The sequence below is a fragment of the Myodes glareolus genome, chromosome 20 (genome assembly GCF_982192425.1).
Source record: "Myodes glareolus chromosome 20, mMyoGla1.1, whole genome shotgun sequence".
NCBI classification, from domain to species: domain Eukaryota; kingdom Metazoa; phylum Chordata; class Mammalia; order Rodentia; family Cricetidae; genus Myodes; species Myodes glareolus.
In genome coordinates, this window is record NC_142045.1 from 26,389,396 (window position 1) to 26,406,686 (window position 17,291).

General features: G+C 42.3%; 2 protein-coding genes across 11 annotated transcripts in view; one reads left to right on the top strand and one right to left on the bottom strand.

Moving 5' to 3' along the window:
• Positions 1 to 17,291, bottom strand: part of Med12l (mediator complex subunit 12L) — a 316,360-nt gene that overhangs the window by 211,097 nt on the left and 87,972 nt on the right. For 6 of the 8 annotated variants that reach the window (XM_087899492.1, XM_085676475.2, XM_085676476.2 and 3 more), the window contains 3 exons: positions 13,925 to 14,121; positions 12,784 to 12,888; positions 11,870 to 12,046 (listed from right to left, as the gene is read on the bottom strand). In XM_087899492.1, the coding sequence (XP_087755618.1) occupies positions 11,870 to 12,046; positions 12,784 to 12,888; positions 13,925 to 14,121 (479 nt within the window). The remainder of the gene's footprint in view (positions 1 to 11,869; positions 12,047 to 12,783; positions 12,889 to 13,924; positions 14,122 to 17,291) is intronic. The other 2 variants (XM_085676479.2, XM_087899493.1) reach the window with 1 other exon arrangement.
• Positions 2,182 to 7,781, top strand: Gpr171 (G protein-coupled receptor 171). Of its 3 annotated transcripts, XM_048424644.3 has the most exons (4): positions 2,182 to 2,334; positions 3,793 to 3,882; positions 5,948 to 6,221; positions 6,358 to 7,781. In XM_048424644.3, exon 4 carries the CDS (start codon positions 6,407 to 6,409, stop codon positions 7,364 to 7,366), a length of 960 nt encoding a protein of 319 aa, XP_048280601.3. In that variant the 5' UTR covers positions 2,182 to 2,334; positions 3,793 to 3,882; positions 5,948 to 6,221; positions 6,358 to 6,406; the 3' UTR covers positions 7,367 to 7,781. The 3 variants fall into 3 exon arrangements, with proteins under 3 accessions (XP_048280601.3, XP_048280600.3, XP_048280603.3); XM_048424643.3 differs by lacking the exon at positions 5,948 to 6,221; XM_048424646.3 differs by lacking the exons at positions 3,793 to 3,882; positions 5,948 to 6,221 and having other exon boundaries at positions 2,201 to 2,334.

Sequence of the window (17,291 nt, forward strand, 5' to 3'; positions counted from 1 at the left end):
CCTGCCAGGCAATGGTGACACATATCTGTAATCTTAGCGGTGGAGAGCCTCAAACAGGAGGATTCCTGTGAGCCTGAGGCCACTCTGGGTTTATGTGGCAAAATCCTATCTCAGAAACACAAAATCAAACAGATTAGTCTGTACTGCTCAGGGAGGAGGTGCAGGGACAAAGAAGCAACGCACGTTAGCTTGCTCACATTTGGCAACCCAAACATAAACACGAGTCTTAGATTTTCAACAACAGTTAGTTTGCTTGTATCTTTTGGTCATCTAAACCTAGACTAAAGCAAGGAAGTGACCAGATAAAACACCCACCCTAAATAAAGAAAAATTTCCCCAGGAAACCTTTATCCCAGATTTCCTTCCTGTCTCACTAAAACCACTCCCTACCCTATTTGCAACCAATTCCACCTGTGAATTCCCTCCGCCTCACACACAGGCCCAGTTGAGGCTCTGATTAACTACCTCAACTCTCTTTCCTGCAAATGTCTCTCCTACGGAGGCCACAGCTTGGCACTTACAGATTAACTGTGCACCAGCACGATTATCACAATAGATAATAGACAGCAGGTAGGTAGGTAGGTCTCTCACAACAAAATCTATGTGTATCACAATAAATGTATTTATCAAAACATGTTTGGGGCCAGAAACTCATGTTCATTTTCATAAAAGCTAACCTCGCTCTAACTTGCTCTAATAACTCAAGGCCTTGGCTAAAGGAGTTGGGGGTCTACCCTTACGAAAGAAAAATAAAGGCAATCACTAATGAGGCAAAACTTCTCATTCTGACCAGCAAGTTGCTGGGTAGGCTACAACCTCAGAGTTAGGCTCTGTTCAGACACTAGTTAACGTCATTGTAGGGGAGTCGTTAACTTTGCAACATAAGGTTTAATTTCTAAACGCATGTCTCATTTCTATAAGCTGTTGGGGTGAAGCTGAGAAATACTTTCTGATTGTTTTGGTCTCATAACTTGGAAAAGAGATGAAATACATTCTTTAACTTTTTTTAAATGCACTATTAAAATGATGTGTGGATATGTGTGCCGCGGTGGTATGTGCCTATCAGAGGGCAGGTTATGGAGTGGGTCTCTCCTTTTGCCTTTACACGGGTTCTCAGGACTGACCTGGGCTGTCAGACTTGGGTGGCAAGCACTGTAACCTGCTGAGCCAGCTCCCTGGTTTACATGTAAATAAAGGAATAACTGTGAAGTCATATGCACATTAGCATCTATGTGGTTTATATAAACATAGTCAAGTTAATTACACAAACCAAAGAGAAAGGAGAATGGCCATTATCTCTCTGTTGTTCCAATGATGTTCTTTTACTTTTTTTTCTTTCAAGACTTTTCTAAAATGGAGTTGGCAAGACGGCTCAAGGTATATAAAGGTACTTGCCACCAGGTCAGACAACCTGAGTACAATCCTGCCTGGTGGAAAGAAAAAAACTGATTTCTTAATGTTGTCATGAATCTCCACAAACATGCTATATGACACACAGGTAAATGTACACACACACACACACACAATCACACATACATAATAATAATAAATGTAGAAAAATATGTTTCTGGCATCAACAACAATAACAAAGTAAACCACAACCCATCAGATTCTATCTTGTGTTAATTTCTTAAGATGGTCTCACTGGATAGCCTAGACTGGTCCTAGATTCACTACAGAACCCAGCCTGACTCCAGCTGCCTCAAGTTCATGGCTTTCACCCTCCCTCAGCCTCCCAAATGCTGGGACTACAGATGTCTACTGGCCACTGTACTGGCCAGTAGAATTTTTAAATTATCAGATATCTTAGCAAGAATATAAGCTGCAACAATATTATTTAATTGTACCTTTGAAATGCCAGTGTCTATGGCTATACTAAACAAGTATCTGTTACATGCCTTACTGTCTTATGTCATACACTCAGCATCATTTTCAAGGCTTTCACACTGCCAGTTTTTAAACTATTATAAAACAGAAAAGTCTGGGGTACTTCTAGTAATAAAAGAAAAAGGAGGCAAGGCATTTATGATGGATAAATAAAAAATATCTTCTCTAAAACAGTAACTGACAATTAAGTTACTTAGGATAGAAAAAAAGTTTTCTTTAAAAAAAAAAAAAAGACTTCCTCAGGAGGCTTTCAAACAGCTTAAACCATTTGCAAACCACAGTTTCATCTACGTCAATCTGTAACATTTTAAAACCACACAAAAAGGAAAGGAAATTTTTAGTTCAGCAGACAACCCTGCAAAATGGGACTGCCATCACTCCGGCTAACCAAACAGCTCATGCTTCTCTAAAGACCCGGACCCAGGCTGGCTCAGAGGACACCAGCAGGTAAGTCCTTTTCAATGGCTAGCTAATTCAGTTTTTCCCATGGGAACCAAAGTCGTGATTTTCAGTGTTGGACTCCTATCAGCATTTTCTGTTCTCGTTTGGCCTCATCTGTCTTTAAATTAAAAAAAAAACTATTCAAATTAGACCAATTATCCAGGCAAGGACAGCTTGAGCTAGTCACTTTTCTAACTAGATCTATATGGGATGCCATGGTGAATCTTCCCAACAGGTCATGACCAGAAGACATTCTTCTACCAGTCCTACATTAGCAAATTTCAAAGCATGTCTACCATGGCTCCCATGGAGAATCTACTACATTCTGTTCTGTTTTGTTTTTTCCCCTAAGGAATGAGCCACCTATGAGAAGGAGCCAAGGAGACATTTAATTTCCATTCTGGATTTTGCTAGAACATAGTATGCCTACTTTGCACAGATACCACTGCCACAAAGTTTATGAAGTTCTTGGATCTCCGATTTGTGATAGAGAGCCTGGGATGTTGTTAGAATACAATTCTGCCTACTGATGAACATATGCTAAGTTCTGAGAAACTGTTGTTTCATGGCATTCTAGACACAGTTAAGAAGCAAAGGCGAAGTACTCGGGACTCTTCAGCGTTAGTTTACACTGTAACTATTTGAAGTAAGTTACCCCACTCTGGAAGAGATGGTCAGTTATAAATATAGAGAATATCAATCAAGACAAATTATTGTAATTCTTCTCTTGACCATATGTCTTACTGATAAAACGAGAGCTTGCCATACAGTTATTCAAGCAATAGGGCACTTACAGAAAAAAGTTACTATTTTCTATCACTATGCAACATCAGAAATGCCTATAAGGAAGTCAGAGAAGCCTAGCGTGAATTCAGACATAAAGAGTCTCCCACAGGTTATAGGCAGGACTCACAAAGAGGAAGGAGAGAGGCTCAGAGTCCAGAGAATGATCAGCCGAGTACAGATCCTCATCTTGCTCCAATAAGCTGTGGAAATCCTGGGTACTTTGCAGTCTCCTCAATTGATTTGAGGACAGAAAAGAACCCACCCATCAATAAAGTGCCACAATTCTAAAGTTCTACCACATGCTTAGGTATAGAGATGGGTAGAACTTATTCACAGGTAGTGCAGACTCAAACAATCTAAATTGAGACTCGGGATTAAGGGAGGGAGAGGTATAGATCAGTGGAAAATTGCATGCTACATATACAGGAGCCTTGAGTTCAAACCCAGCACTGAAAACAAAGACAGACACCAGGGATATTAAGGGAATATTCAGTCATGGTAACTTTGACAGTGTACAGAAATTTCACAAAAGACCTAAAGTGATATTTCAAATGTATGTGTGTTTGTGCGTGTATAAACACATATAAATATGTGTATACAGGCATATGTGTGTAAACGCACACACAGTAAGATTACACTGCAAGACACATGGAATGTCTATTCTTCTCTTATTACTAGAGTGCTTGGGAGGAGAGTTAAAACTAAGAAGTTTACTGCAGCTGTTTTGTGTGAAGACATCTGAGAATATTCCTGCCACATAACCCTCAGGTAAGTATTGGTTTTTAGAGCACTGATCATTAACATTAGAACCATCACTGACATCACTATGGCTTCTAAAATAAGATTGAGTCTAAAATATGACTGAGTCTAAAATATGACTTGACTCTGTAATTTGCCAGCTCTCCAAGCAATGGATTTTAGCTTGGTATACCTCAGATTATAGCAGCCACACAACAGGATTCATAAAATGTACTATAAAAAGTTGGCTATTCACCTTTAAAGACCTGTATGGATGGGGGAGGACCTTGGACTTCCCAAGGGGCAGGGAACCCTGACTGCTCTTAAGACTAGAGGTGGGGGGGGAGAGGAAGGTGGGGAGAGGAAGGCGGGGGGAGGGGCAGGTGGGGAGGGGGAGGGAAAAGGGAGGCGGGGAAGAGGTGGAAATTTTTAATAAATAAATAAATTTTAAGAAAGTGGGTAGTCATCAAAAATACAAAGTAAATGCTTTAACATTTTCATTAAGGTTAGTTGGTACAAAATGACAGTACCAGTGAACCCCAAAAGCCCCAAGTCCTGTGGGGAAAAGGGAAGAGCGTGTAGCCTTTAAGCAACACTTAAGACAGTTAGACAGACATCTCCCTTATCAACTTACTTGCAACCATTGCATCATCCCAAGATAAACACAGCAGGGCCATCAGATGGCTCAGGAGTGAAGGTGCAAACTGGGTGCATGAGTGAACCTAAGTTCCAGAGCAGAATTCCCGAGAAGTGGAAGGAGAAAACGGACTCCACAGAGTTGTCTGCCACAGACCTCCACACGCACGCCAAGGCGCACCCACACTCGTACATCATGAACAAGCATAACAATAATAACAAATTTTTTAAAATGACACATTATATCATTAACTATTTTGAGATGTTAAAGTTGAACAGTTGTTTGAAGTTGCTTGATTTAAAGAGGGTTTTATGGCTGCTGAGTCAGTCACTATTGTCAGTCACTGACCTCTCAGTATCCTGCAACGTTACACGTGACTTTGCTCCTGATAAAACTCGGAGACTGAGAAGCCCAGGTTTTATTTTACACTGTCTGATTTCTGGGACGTTCAGAAAATTCCACGTAGATTTGCTTGATGAAAGTGATATTTTTGGCTTCACTTAAAAAGGAATATTAGTTAATATGAAAATGGATTGCCCACATCAAGAGGCATCACATAATACACCACGTGTGTTTAAACATGGAGCGAGACTTGACCACACCAGAGGGAGCTCAGTCTAACTTGAGTCCGTAAGTCAAGCCAGTATGCACTACCTGGAAGGAGCATGACAAAATTTTATTGTCGTATCAGGCTCAATTGTGGTGGTTCTCTACTGTGGAAGTTAGAAGGGGCTTTTGCTCCCTTTTGCTTTAGGTTGAGGCAAGGTCTCATGTATACCAGGTTAGCCTTGCCATTTAGCCAAGAATGAGCTTAAACTAGTGTTCCTCCTGAGTGACGGGATTATAAATGAGTCTCAGCAGGTCCAATCAACATATACGTTTTAACACAGATAGAAACAACTGACCCATTCTTGAAAAATGCTGTAACCAATATAGGCCCACGTTCTAGAAGCTTTTAGATTCACTTCCACAGACCTACTAAAAACACTTCATAGAGAAAGTTACAGCCATTATGGTCAACAAAGTACTTGCCAAACTCCAACAATACAACGTTTCCTATTAGAATTTTTAAAAGTAAAAAGAAACCGAAGAAAGTAATTTCATTAACATAAGAAGCAGAATATAACAAAATATATCTGATGGGTACTCAGAGTTAAAAATGACAACTGAATTCAATCTGGAAGATGTTCAACATGTACAGTGTTCACCAGGCACACACGGCTGGAGGCCACAAGGCTGGCTTTACAGGTCTATACCATTATGAAACTGGAACACGATGAGAGATAGTAGGCATCAATTCAGAACCAGAGTCCGACCCTTCAACTCCTGCCACTGAAAATAAGAGACAAAATTTTATTTCTAAAAATCTATTAAACGGATTCAAAACACAGGACCTGCTTTCAAAATAACAATATAAAACCTTTCTGCTATTTACTGTCATCTCTTCTCTCCAACCAGGCTAGGTTCTGGCAGCATAAGCTACAAAACCTACAAAAAGAAAACAGAAAGCCACACCGAAATATTTTTCAGACAAAACCACAGCACCTTCCTCTCTCCACTTCCCAGAACCCTCTGGTCACTTACCTCCTCTGCAAAGAAATTTCACCCTCAACTGGTCGCAGACAGCATACAGCACAAACCCACAAGGTCAAAAACATCCCTTCCTAAAAGCAAATTTACTTGGGATTTCCTGAAAGTCATAGAAATCAGACAACGGAGAATACGGAATGATGTAAGCTGTTCCCACCAGCCCAGTGAAAGTCTTCCTAAGAACTAGGAAGACCATGACATTTTGAGTACAAATGTTTTTTAAGGAAAGTATTTTCTAATTTCAGTTACTAACATCTCCTTTCTACTCTTTCTAACAGAGCCGTGGATGGTTATTTTTAAATACTGAAGTCAAGCTTCCCCCTGAAGATGACAAATAGCTCACTCTTCTGTCCGGTTTACAGCGATCTGGAACCATTTACATATTTTTTTTATTTAGTTTTCCTCATTGGAATCATTGGAAGCTGTTTTGCAACATGGGCTTTTATACAGAAAACCACAAATCACAGGTGTGTGAGCATATACTTAATCAATCTGCTCACAGCTGATTTCCTGCTCACGCTGGCACTGCCAGTAAAAATTGTTGTTGACTTGGGCGTGGCACCCTGGAAGCTAAAGATATTCCACTGCCAAGTAACAGCCTGCCTCATCTACATCAATATGTACCTCTCCATTATCTTCTTAGCCTTTGTCAGCATTGACCGCTGCCTTCAGTTAACACACAGCTGCAAAATATACCGAATACAAGAACCTGGATTTGCCAAGATGATATCGACTGTCGTGTGGCTCATGGTCCTTCTCATAATGGTGCCGAACATGTTGATTCCCATCAAGGACATCAAAGAAAAGTCAAGCGTAGGCTGCATGGAGTTCAAAAAGGAGTTTGGAAGAAACTGGCATCTGCTGACAAATTTCATCTGTGTGGCAATATTCTTAAATTTCTCAGCCATCATTTTAATATCCAACTTCCTTGTGATTCGGCAGCTCTACAGAAACAGAGACGACGCAGACTGTGCAAACGTGAAGACGGCTCTAACCAGCATTCTCTTGGTGACAGTGAGTTACATCATCTGCTTTGTTCCTTACCACGCCGTCAGGATCCCGTACACCCTCAGCCAGACAGAGGTCATATCCGATTGCTCAACAAGGATCTCCCTCTTCAAAGCCAAAGAGGCCACACTGCTCCTGGCTGTGTCCAATTTGTGTTTCGATCCACTACTGTACTATCATCTCTCAAACGCATTTCGACTGAAGGTCGCTGAGACGTTTGCCTCACCTAAAAAGGCTAAGGCTCAGAAAGAAAACTCCAGATGTGAAAGTGATGTGTGAAACACGGGGTTTCGCACATCAGCCCTGCTTTCTGGCTGAATCACAAAGCTGGTCACAGTTTTCAAAGATAAAAAAGATAGTTAATAATAAAAGTCGCTGATGGCTAGCAAACATGGACTGGTTCCTGGGGGAAGCCCTGTTCTCAATACAAGCCTGCCCTGGATTCACACAGTTGCTGGTATTCTTTAGCCCAAATATCTGCGCAGGAAAGTTACCCGAGCATGTTGAACCAAGGTCAATCTGGATGACCAAAGTGAGGAGAGCCATGGCAGAGACTCTGAGACTCATTGCAATGGCTGCAACTCACTTCTTGATGAAAACATACCAAATAATCTGCATCTAAGCTGCCAGGAAACCCGTCAGCAACACAACCTTAAAGGTCTTCCGCAACCTAAAAAATAAAGACATCAAAATACCCGCATTGTCTTCATTTTTATCCTACCGTTTGAAAGTTAGTAGACTATTCAGTAGTCCTACTTGTAACGTCTGATTTTCTGCAGCAGTAACAACTTTTAGTTATAAAAAGTTAACAGTGACAGGAACTGGGATCACAGTGGTTAATTCCACACCCAGGAGGTTGAGGCAAAAGGATTGTTATGAGTTTGAGACTAGCATGGGCTAGTGAATTGCAGGCCATCCTGGTCTATACAATAAGACCCTATTTCTAATTAATTTTAAGAGGGAGTTACAAATACATGGGGTATGTTTTTTAAGAACACAAGGAAGCTGTTAAATTATGTTAATTGTTGAAACTGTTTTGGAAGTGAAAATCCACATCAAAGGTATTAGAAAAATAAGACTAGCTAAAGAATCTTAAAGTAGAGACAAGGACTCATCACTAGGCCATGGTAGGAACATAGCCTAGATTAGGTCATGGTACCTCTTAAATCTAGACACACGGAGACACACGGCCAATCAGAAAGGATCTGTAGTACAAAGGACAAGTCACTCCAGCTGTGAGCACATCCTCTCCATCACTAACACATACCCAGGTGAGGCATGGCATTGAATAAACTTACTAGGAAAATCAGAAAAGTACTGATCAGCATGAATGAGGTTTGAGTTTGTGTTTTTGTTTAGTTCCCTCTCTCTTCTTTGGTGTGTGTGTGTGTGTGTGTTGGGGGTAGGGGGTGGGGAGGACACCATGATCTCCTACAGCACTGAACTCACTATGTAGCCACAAATAATCTTAAACTCCTGATCTTCCTCTGTCTACCTCCCAAGTTCCAGGATTACAGATATGTGCTACCAAAAGCAGCTCTTCTGTGTGTATTTGTAACAGTACAAAAAAACCCACATAAAATAGTTAATAATGGGTTAGAGAGACAGCTCAGCAGCTAAAAGCATTGGTTAGTCTTGCAGAAGACTGAGGTTCAGTCCCCAGCACCCCATATCAGGAGGTTCACAATTGCTTGTAACTCCACTTGCAGATCCAAAACCCTCTTCTCGCCTCCAATGGTACCAGGTATACACATGTATACACATGCATACATGCAAGCACTCATACATATGCACATCAAATAAACGAATCTAGGAAGGAAGGAGGGAGGGAGGGAGGGAGGGAGGGAAGGAGGGAGGGAGGCAGGCAGGCAGGCAGGCAGGCATGGCACACACATGTCTTTGATCCACTTAGAAGGTAGAGGCAGGTGAATCTCTGTGAGTTTGAGCCCAGCCTGGTCTACACAGCTAGTTCTAGGACAGCCAAGGCTACATAAAGAAACCCTGTCTCAAAAAAGCAACAAAAAAGAAGAAAGGGAGGGAGGGACAAAGAAAGAAAGAAGTACTACATTGCAATAACTGTGGTGATGAGCGACTCCGGATTAGATGTGGTAGCACATGCCTGAAATACCACACATGGGAGCAGAGACATCCGAGAAAGAAGCATTACAAGCCTGTACAGATTTTATAGTGGCATGCACGCCCGCGCGCACACACACACACACACACACGAGGGTGTTGGGGAGGGAAGGAGGGAGAGAAGATGAATGTGTTCTTAGATTGCAATATTATTATTGTACTTGAAGAATTAGTTTCAAAGTATAAGTTCACAAATACATTCTTGATCTGATGAAAATAATTTAAAAAGCACTAATTGTCTGTATTTTAAAAAGAAACATCTAACAGCAGTTTCTGGAAAGTATCCATGACAGGAACTCCGATCGGTACGACATGTCTGACACCCTGTACATTCTTGCCGGGTTACAGGCGAGCAGAACGCATACACAAAAGAACAACATCCCCCCTCCCCTCTGGTGAGCAGTAAAAACAGCCATGAAACAGAATGCTCAGTACAATTTTTGAATCTTTGCTCAAGGAACCCTTCATGCTCCCTCTTCGGTCAATGCAACACAAGGTGGGTTCATTTTTCAGAGTGGCCCACAGGCAAGTCTACAGGCATTTTCTTGATGAATGATTAATGTGGAAGGCGTCAAGCCACTGTGGGCAGTGCCACCCTGGGCAGGCGGTCCTAGGGGTACATGAGAACTAGTTAAGCAAAAAAGAAGAAACAAGCCAATAACAAGCATCCTCCGTGGCCTCTTCTTCAGTTCCTAGCTCGAATTTCTGCCCTGACTCCCTCCTTGGTGACAGACTGCAATCTGTGAAATGAAGCAAACCTTTTCCTTTTAGTGGTGGTTACCACAGCAGCAGATAGTGAACTAGAACAAGAGTTAACCAAAAGCTGGACCCAAAGGTGGCTCAGTGGGAAGAAGGCTCCCTGCGCAATCATGATGACCTAAGTTTAGATCCCAGAATCCATGTAAAAGGCCAGGAACTGCCACTCACTCCTGTACCCCAGGACTGTAGGGAGCAGAGAGTAAGGTCACTGGAGTCCACTGGCCACCAGCTTCGTTCTAGCTACCGTAAGACACCTGTGTCAAAGAGACAGGCGTTAAGTGGTAGAGGAGGACACACTCCTCTGGCCCCTGTGAATGTGTGCACAGGTGAGCACACTTGCATACACACAAAACCCACAATATACACCTTATATGTCTCCATAAGTACATGCAAAAAAATATTAAAAATTAAAATTAGATCCTTTAGCAGCTGTCAGGGGGCACTGTCAAGCAGTATTCCCTCTAAGGAGGTGGACAAGGTCACGTGAACAACATAACAAAGAAGTTGATTTTTGGAACCTGTTCAGATCCCAGAAGCACAGAGAAGACAGACAGACTGTAACATCTGCTTATACAGGCCAGTCCATGTAACTCAACTACTTCCAGCACTTCACTGTATTATTGTATACTTTGTTGGCTTTTTCGAGACAGGGTTTCTGTGTAGCTCTGCCTGTCCTAGAATTCACTTTGTAGACCAGGGTGGCCTCGACTCACAGAGACCCACCTGCCTCTGCCGCCTGGGATCACAGGCGAATGCCACTATGGCCAAGATTACACTTAATATTTAAAAAAACAAACCCAAGGCATGATAGCTCATGCATGAATGTGCCAGAAACATCTGTAATATGTGAGGCCAACCTCTCTGCTATCACAAATGAACTGCCAGATTACTCTGCAAGCTGGTGACAGAAAGAACCATAGAAAATTATTGAAAATATTCTGAGATGAACAACAAAGGATTTTGTAAATTTTTTACATAGCACAAGGGCACAAACAAAAAGGGCATTTTAACTGACATAAGACAAAAAAAAAAATGAACTTAATCAGTTTGAGTCATTTAGGTAGATGTTCCAAATATCAACTATATTTAGCTTTCACAAAACCCTCAGCTTCCTGCCCAAAACTTGTAAGTGTCCAAAGCATTCAGGAAACAGTTTACCGAAAAATTAAAAATGTCTCAGCTTTTAGCCCAATGTTCATTACTTCCATCAAAAATACTCTCGACTCTCTTGGGGATAAACACTTCATTACTTAAGACTTCAACACGTAGTTCCTTGCCATGCTCTCCTCAGGTGCGATCTAAGCTTTAAACCCACCAAGTCCAAAGCCAAGCCCACCCCACCTACCACCTATTGACAAAGCCACACCCACCCCACCTTCCAACCCTGTCATCAAGTCAGAACCACCTCCTCAGGGACTCACTTTGAGAACGGAAGGGACCCAGAGTGACAAAAGCCTGCCTGTCAGTGACACAAAGGTTTCCAGCCAATTGCTAAACTGACCCCAAATTCTTACTCATCTGCAAAATGCAAAAAGTACCAATACTCAAACAATACGAGTGCGATTAATCAGCAAACGACTTTCAGATTAAAGTAGGAAACATATTTAGACATTACTGTAGTCGCTCAAATCCTTTTAATATAAGGATATTGATATAGGGAATTCTATTAAATCTAATTAGTCGCTAATAATCACACCGTAACATCCAAGCTATTATCTGTGTACACAGGCCATATGATCCAAATTACAGCCATCAAACCAACAGTGCGAATTTTCACCTGACATCGTTACGTGTGAGCGGACGACCGGGTGGGTAATCCGACAGCCAGTCACTAATGACCACATAATGAAATCATCCTTATGACAGGCCGATGGAACCGTGGCTTACCAGAGGTATAGGAAAGTGGGTTGCGTACTGCAGATGACGGAGGAGGTCATAATTTGACGGAAAGATCAATTCCCTTGGTTTTTCTCTCTTCAGCAGTTTCTCACCATTAACTGACATTCTTCGGCTCAGGGAAGGGTTGGCATTCTCACAGGACTCTCCAGGCATGGGAGAAAAAATCTATGTCATGTAAAACAAATATTAGACATCATTAATGAAGAGAGCAAAGAAAAGCAATTGTGCCATGTACCAGAACTTCAAACACAAGATGCTCACAAAATAATGATCAGAAAGATAAGTAGAAATGTTATTAATTTCCACAAAATTAAATCAGAAAATGAAAATCACACATGAGAAGGGAGGGTGGGGGAGAGTGGTCAAACCAGTAAGAGGACTGGCCATGCAAGCAAACTTAAAAGTGTGATCCTCAAAGGGTTACATTTCCTCCAAAAACACACGCTTAATAATACTTAATAAGATTAATCCATAGATAAATATTCCAAAATGTACAATCAAACAATGCTTTTATAAACAGCAAGATTCGTGAAAAACACATCACACTGAGAGACAGTAGAAAAATGAATGAACCATAAAGCTAGTCTTTAGAAACTCCATATGTAGATTATCATAATAAAACTACATCCCCACATTCCCCAGAGAGGATGATCCCAAGATAAAAAAGTGTCAGAGCCAGTCAGCTTAGTAGCCTTTTCAAAGGGGGCAATGCAACCCGCAGTGAGGCTGGCCTGAGACAGAACAACCACAGGCCAGTACAGTGACTTAGTGAGGATGGCATCTCCATCACAAGGTGAGTCATTCCAGCACACCGGGCAAGAAACAAAAGGGTGGAGACAAGCTGGGCGGGGGAGAGGGGAGTGGTGGGTCAGCAGCCAATGAGAATCAAAGGTTGAACCTACTGGAAACTCAGAACCAAAGTCACTTTTAAAGTCACTCTTGTCTACTTCGTCAAAAATGTGAGCGGTTCCTGGGCCGAGGCCCATGTGCGCCATGATACTGTGTTCCTGGTAAGTGCCGGAGAAAGAAAGCCATGTTGTAAAAGCAGCAGTCTAAAAGCCGGAAGTTGAAAGATGACAGTAAGTTTTTTCAGCGTCCTGTCTGTCCCTCTCACTGTCTACTCCTCTAAACGAAGTTAAAGGAAACTTGAAGGCAGGCATTGTGTGTTAGGGTCACAATCTGTCCCCCGTGAAAAGAAGACCTTAACTCCCACGATGTTTTAAAGAAAGAACGTAAGAGCTTCATCACTTAAAAAAAAAAAAAGCCACAATTTCTTTCACTGAGCTATTTCCAATAATAATAATAATAAAATAAGGTTCTTAAAGATCTAAGAATAAAATGGGATATTTTAGAAGACAAATATATCTATAACATTAAACAGTATTAGAGTACCGACAAATTCATATTTAATAACAGAAATAAAGCTGTATTTTGAGTACTCCCAGAGTGTCATCATTTCCCACTGCTGCTCACTGTCACCTAAATCATTTTATCTTGAAATTTTAAATATCTGGGACAATACTTGGAACGTCAGAGTCTGGCAGAAAGCCGTACAGTCAAACCCACAGCAGAAATCGCTGCAAAGAACAATTCTAACCTGTTTTAGAAAGAGATTAAATTTTGCAAAGAAAATCTGTGTTATTAAGAACGAGGGACTCCCCCTCTGTATGGCGAAGAGTGGCGTATGGAGACCCTCCTTATATGAAAGCCCAAGGGGTGAGAGAGTAAAACAAGTTCACCTGTGAGGCACAAAACTAAAAGAAAATTTCAGGCTACACACATCTAAAGCTAAAAGCATATCACTTTAAATGCATGAAAAAAAATTATGGTCAGTCTCATCTTTTCAATAACTATACAACATAGAAAATTCTAGAAGATAGATAATCAAATTTGTCTTTTGTGATAGGAGGGGAAATAAACTTTGTAGAGAGAAAGTAATTAAATTCCAGTTGCCTTCCCATCACCAAACTGCCTATCTGAAACTGACTCCCCCAGCGAAGTTTACTTTGGGAAGCGGTACGGACATCAAGCCCAGGGGTATACCTCCATCTTCATATCATGGTCCTTGGAATAGTGTTCGTCTGCACTCTCTCCTGCAGAGGCAGTGACGGACAGATCTCCTCGCGAGATGAGGGTGCACATGTATGCATCATGGGAGAAGACGTCGTGCCGGATAAACTCACAGAAGAGCAGCACCAAGTTCACAAATTCCACCTTCTCACACTCGCTGTTGGGGTCCGCTGGGGGAGAAACAAATTCAGTCAGAAAGTCCTTGACCACGCGAAAAATAAAAATAAAGAGAAGAAAAAAAAAATCCTTCAAGGTTTCAGAACATTTTCATTACCTCTCATACTTTTCCATTTGCTGTTTCTATTTTAAAGTACAGAAGATGAAGGGCTAATAAAGATAGGAAGGGTGGCAGAGGAGCATACTGGCTGGTTTTAGATCAGCTTAACACAAACTAGAGTCATCAGTGAGGAAGGAGCCTTACTTGAGGAAATGGTTCCCTAACATCCAGGTATAAGAAACTGAAAACAACCCAAAGAAAAGTGGGTAAAGAAAATGTGGTACATTTACACAACGGAGTAGTACTCCGCTGTTAAAAATAAAATAAAATCATGAAATGAGCAGGTAAATGGATGTAACTTGAAAAAAAATCATTGTAGGTGAGGTAACTCAGACAGTCCCAGAAAGACCAACATGGTGTGTATTCAATTCTACAGGGATACTATCTGTTAAGGGAAAGATAATCATGCTACTACTATCCACTGACCCAGAGAGGCTAAGTAATAAGTAGGGCTCTAAGGTATACACAAGGAAGGGTCTTCTTCCCTGGAAAATGGAAACAGAAGATATTTTGTGGGTGGATGGGGTGTGGATAGGGATGGGATCAGGAAGGATCCGGTGGGGGAAAGAGAGAGCGAGTACTGGGAAAGACGACTAGATTGGGGGGTTGGGACATTTGGGGGCCATGTAGAAACCGAGCACAGTGGAAAGTCCCTGGAATCTATGAGAGTGGCCCTAATTAAGTCGCCCAGTAATGGGGAGTATAGGGCCCAAACTGGCATCTTCTATAAGCAGGTAAGACTCCCAGCACTGGGACTGGGACATCAACCCAGCCACGAAACCTCTGACCTACAATCTGCCCTGCCTGCAAGATGAGCTGGGGTAATAGTGGTACAATGACTGGTCCAGTTTGAGGCCCATTTCACAAGAGGGAGCGCATGCCTGGCACTGTCTGGACAGCCAAGAACAAGAGGTTGGACAGCCCAGAGATCCAGGATAGGAACAAGCATGATTGACCAAAAAAAAAAACCAAAACAAAACAACAACAAAAACAAACAAACAAACAAAAAAAAAACCAAGGACATCACTCTTAATGATAACTTGTTCCTCATATACTCATAGATCAAACCCTAGCCCATTTGTCATCAGAGAGGCTTCATCCAGCAACTGATGGGAGCAGACGCAGAGACTCACAGCCAAACACTATGCAGAGCCAGGGTAACCCACAGAAGAGGGAGAGGAAGGACCGTAGGAGCCAGAGGGGTTGGGGACACCATGAGACCACAGCCTACAAAATCAACTAAGCAGGGATTACAGGGGCTCACGGGGACTGCAGCAGTAATGCCAGACCTTGCAGAACTCTGAGCTAGGTCCTCTGCATCTGTTTTATGACTGTATAGCTTTGCGTTCTATGGGACTCCTTAACAGTGGGAGTAATGGGTATCTCCGACTCTTTTGCCTGTGCTTGGGACCCCTGTCCTCCTATTGGGTTTCCTCTTCTATCCTTGATATGAGGACTTGTGCCTTGTCTTGTTGTAATTTGTTATGCCTTGTTCACTTGCTATCCCCGGGAAGACGGCTATTCTTTAAGGGAATGGAGGAGAAGCGGATCTTGGGTAGAAGGGAGGCATGGCAGGGGAGTGGGGAGACTGGGAAGGGTGGACGGTATGGAAACTGAGTGTAACCACAATCATTATACACACACATAAAAGTGTCAAAGAAAAAAATAGTAAGTTCTACGTTTTGAGTTTCATTCAAACATTGGCTGAGACACCAACATTTACAAAGCACTGATTGACAGGTTAGTTTCGTTTTAGGTGTGCGTGCATGTGCCATGAGTTTATTTTATACTTGTCTCCTCAGAGGTGAGGAGAGAGTGTAGAATGCCCTGGAGCTGGAGGTGCAGATGGATGCCAGCTTCCCTTAAAGAATGCCGGGAACTGAGCCTGCGTCCTCTGAAGAACAGTAAGTGCCTTCTCTCTAGGCCTGATAGGCAGCTTTTTACTGTGCAGTATTAACTGGAAAATATGGACCCCCATTTCCTAAACACAATTCCAAGTATAACGATAGTGGTTCCTGAAAAATAAATGACCATGTACTTCATAATGCAAGCCAAAGCCTGGCTGGATTGGTTTCCTTTTATTGCCAACACGATTTGTGGTTATCTCTAAATACATTAAGAGGGCTGCATCTTCGAGGTATATATGTGCACTATTTCAAGTAAGACTTAATGATAGTTTAAATGCTAAGGAGGCAGGCATGGGGGGCAACCTATTATGGCTGGTCTTGACTGTAAACTAGATGAGATTTAGCATCATCATGGAAACAATGCTCTGTATGTGTCTGTGAGGGAGTTTCCAGATTGTGATAAGTGGGAAGCCCCTGAATATGGGTAGCACCTTTGCATTTGGCTAAGACACTGGACTGAACCAAATAAAAACGAGCTGACCACCAAGCTTTGCCCTCTGTCTTCTGAGTGTGGGTGCAGGATGCCCAGCCACCTCACACACCTGGAGCCAGGACTCCCCACCACGACGAACTGTGTCCTTGAGGGAAAGTGAACCTTTTATCAGGCATCTCCTCACAGCAATGAGAAGAGTGGCCGATGCCTACTCGCCGTGAAGGAGAGGAGATAAAAGGACACAAGGCGCAGTGGGCTCAGAAGTTTTTCTCCCCTCAAATCCTAACCCATCTGTAGAGCTCAGATTAGGAGCTTCAGTATCGTGACGACATTCTGAAAGCTTTATGTCATACCTTTTAGATACGCTTAGACAACTGTACAGCTCAGTTTACAAAGTTAGATTCCCGGCACCATCACTGTCTTAAACACCTACCCAAAAAATGAACTCATGCAAAAGCTGATGTGCTTCGCTCCCTGAACATCGTTCCTAAGTGTCTCCTTTCACCTCAACGCAGGCAGCCTCTTCTTAGGGAAACCGAATGGGTCTCTCAGATCAGACAGAAAACGTGGCCCAGAAGAGGCAAAGGACAGACATTCTCCCCAAAGGCAATTGAAATGGGTGGAGGCAGTAAATTGGGAACAATTATGCACCTCCCACACGGCCCAAGATAATTGAGAGCTGTCCGGTCCTATGCCTGGCTTTCCGCTATGGGAGTATCTTCT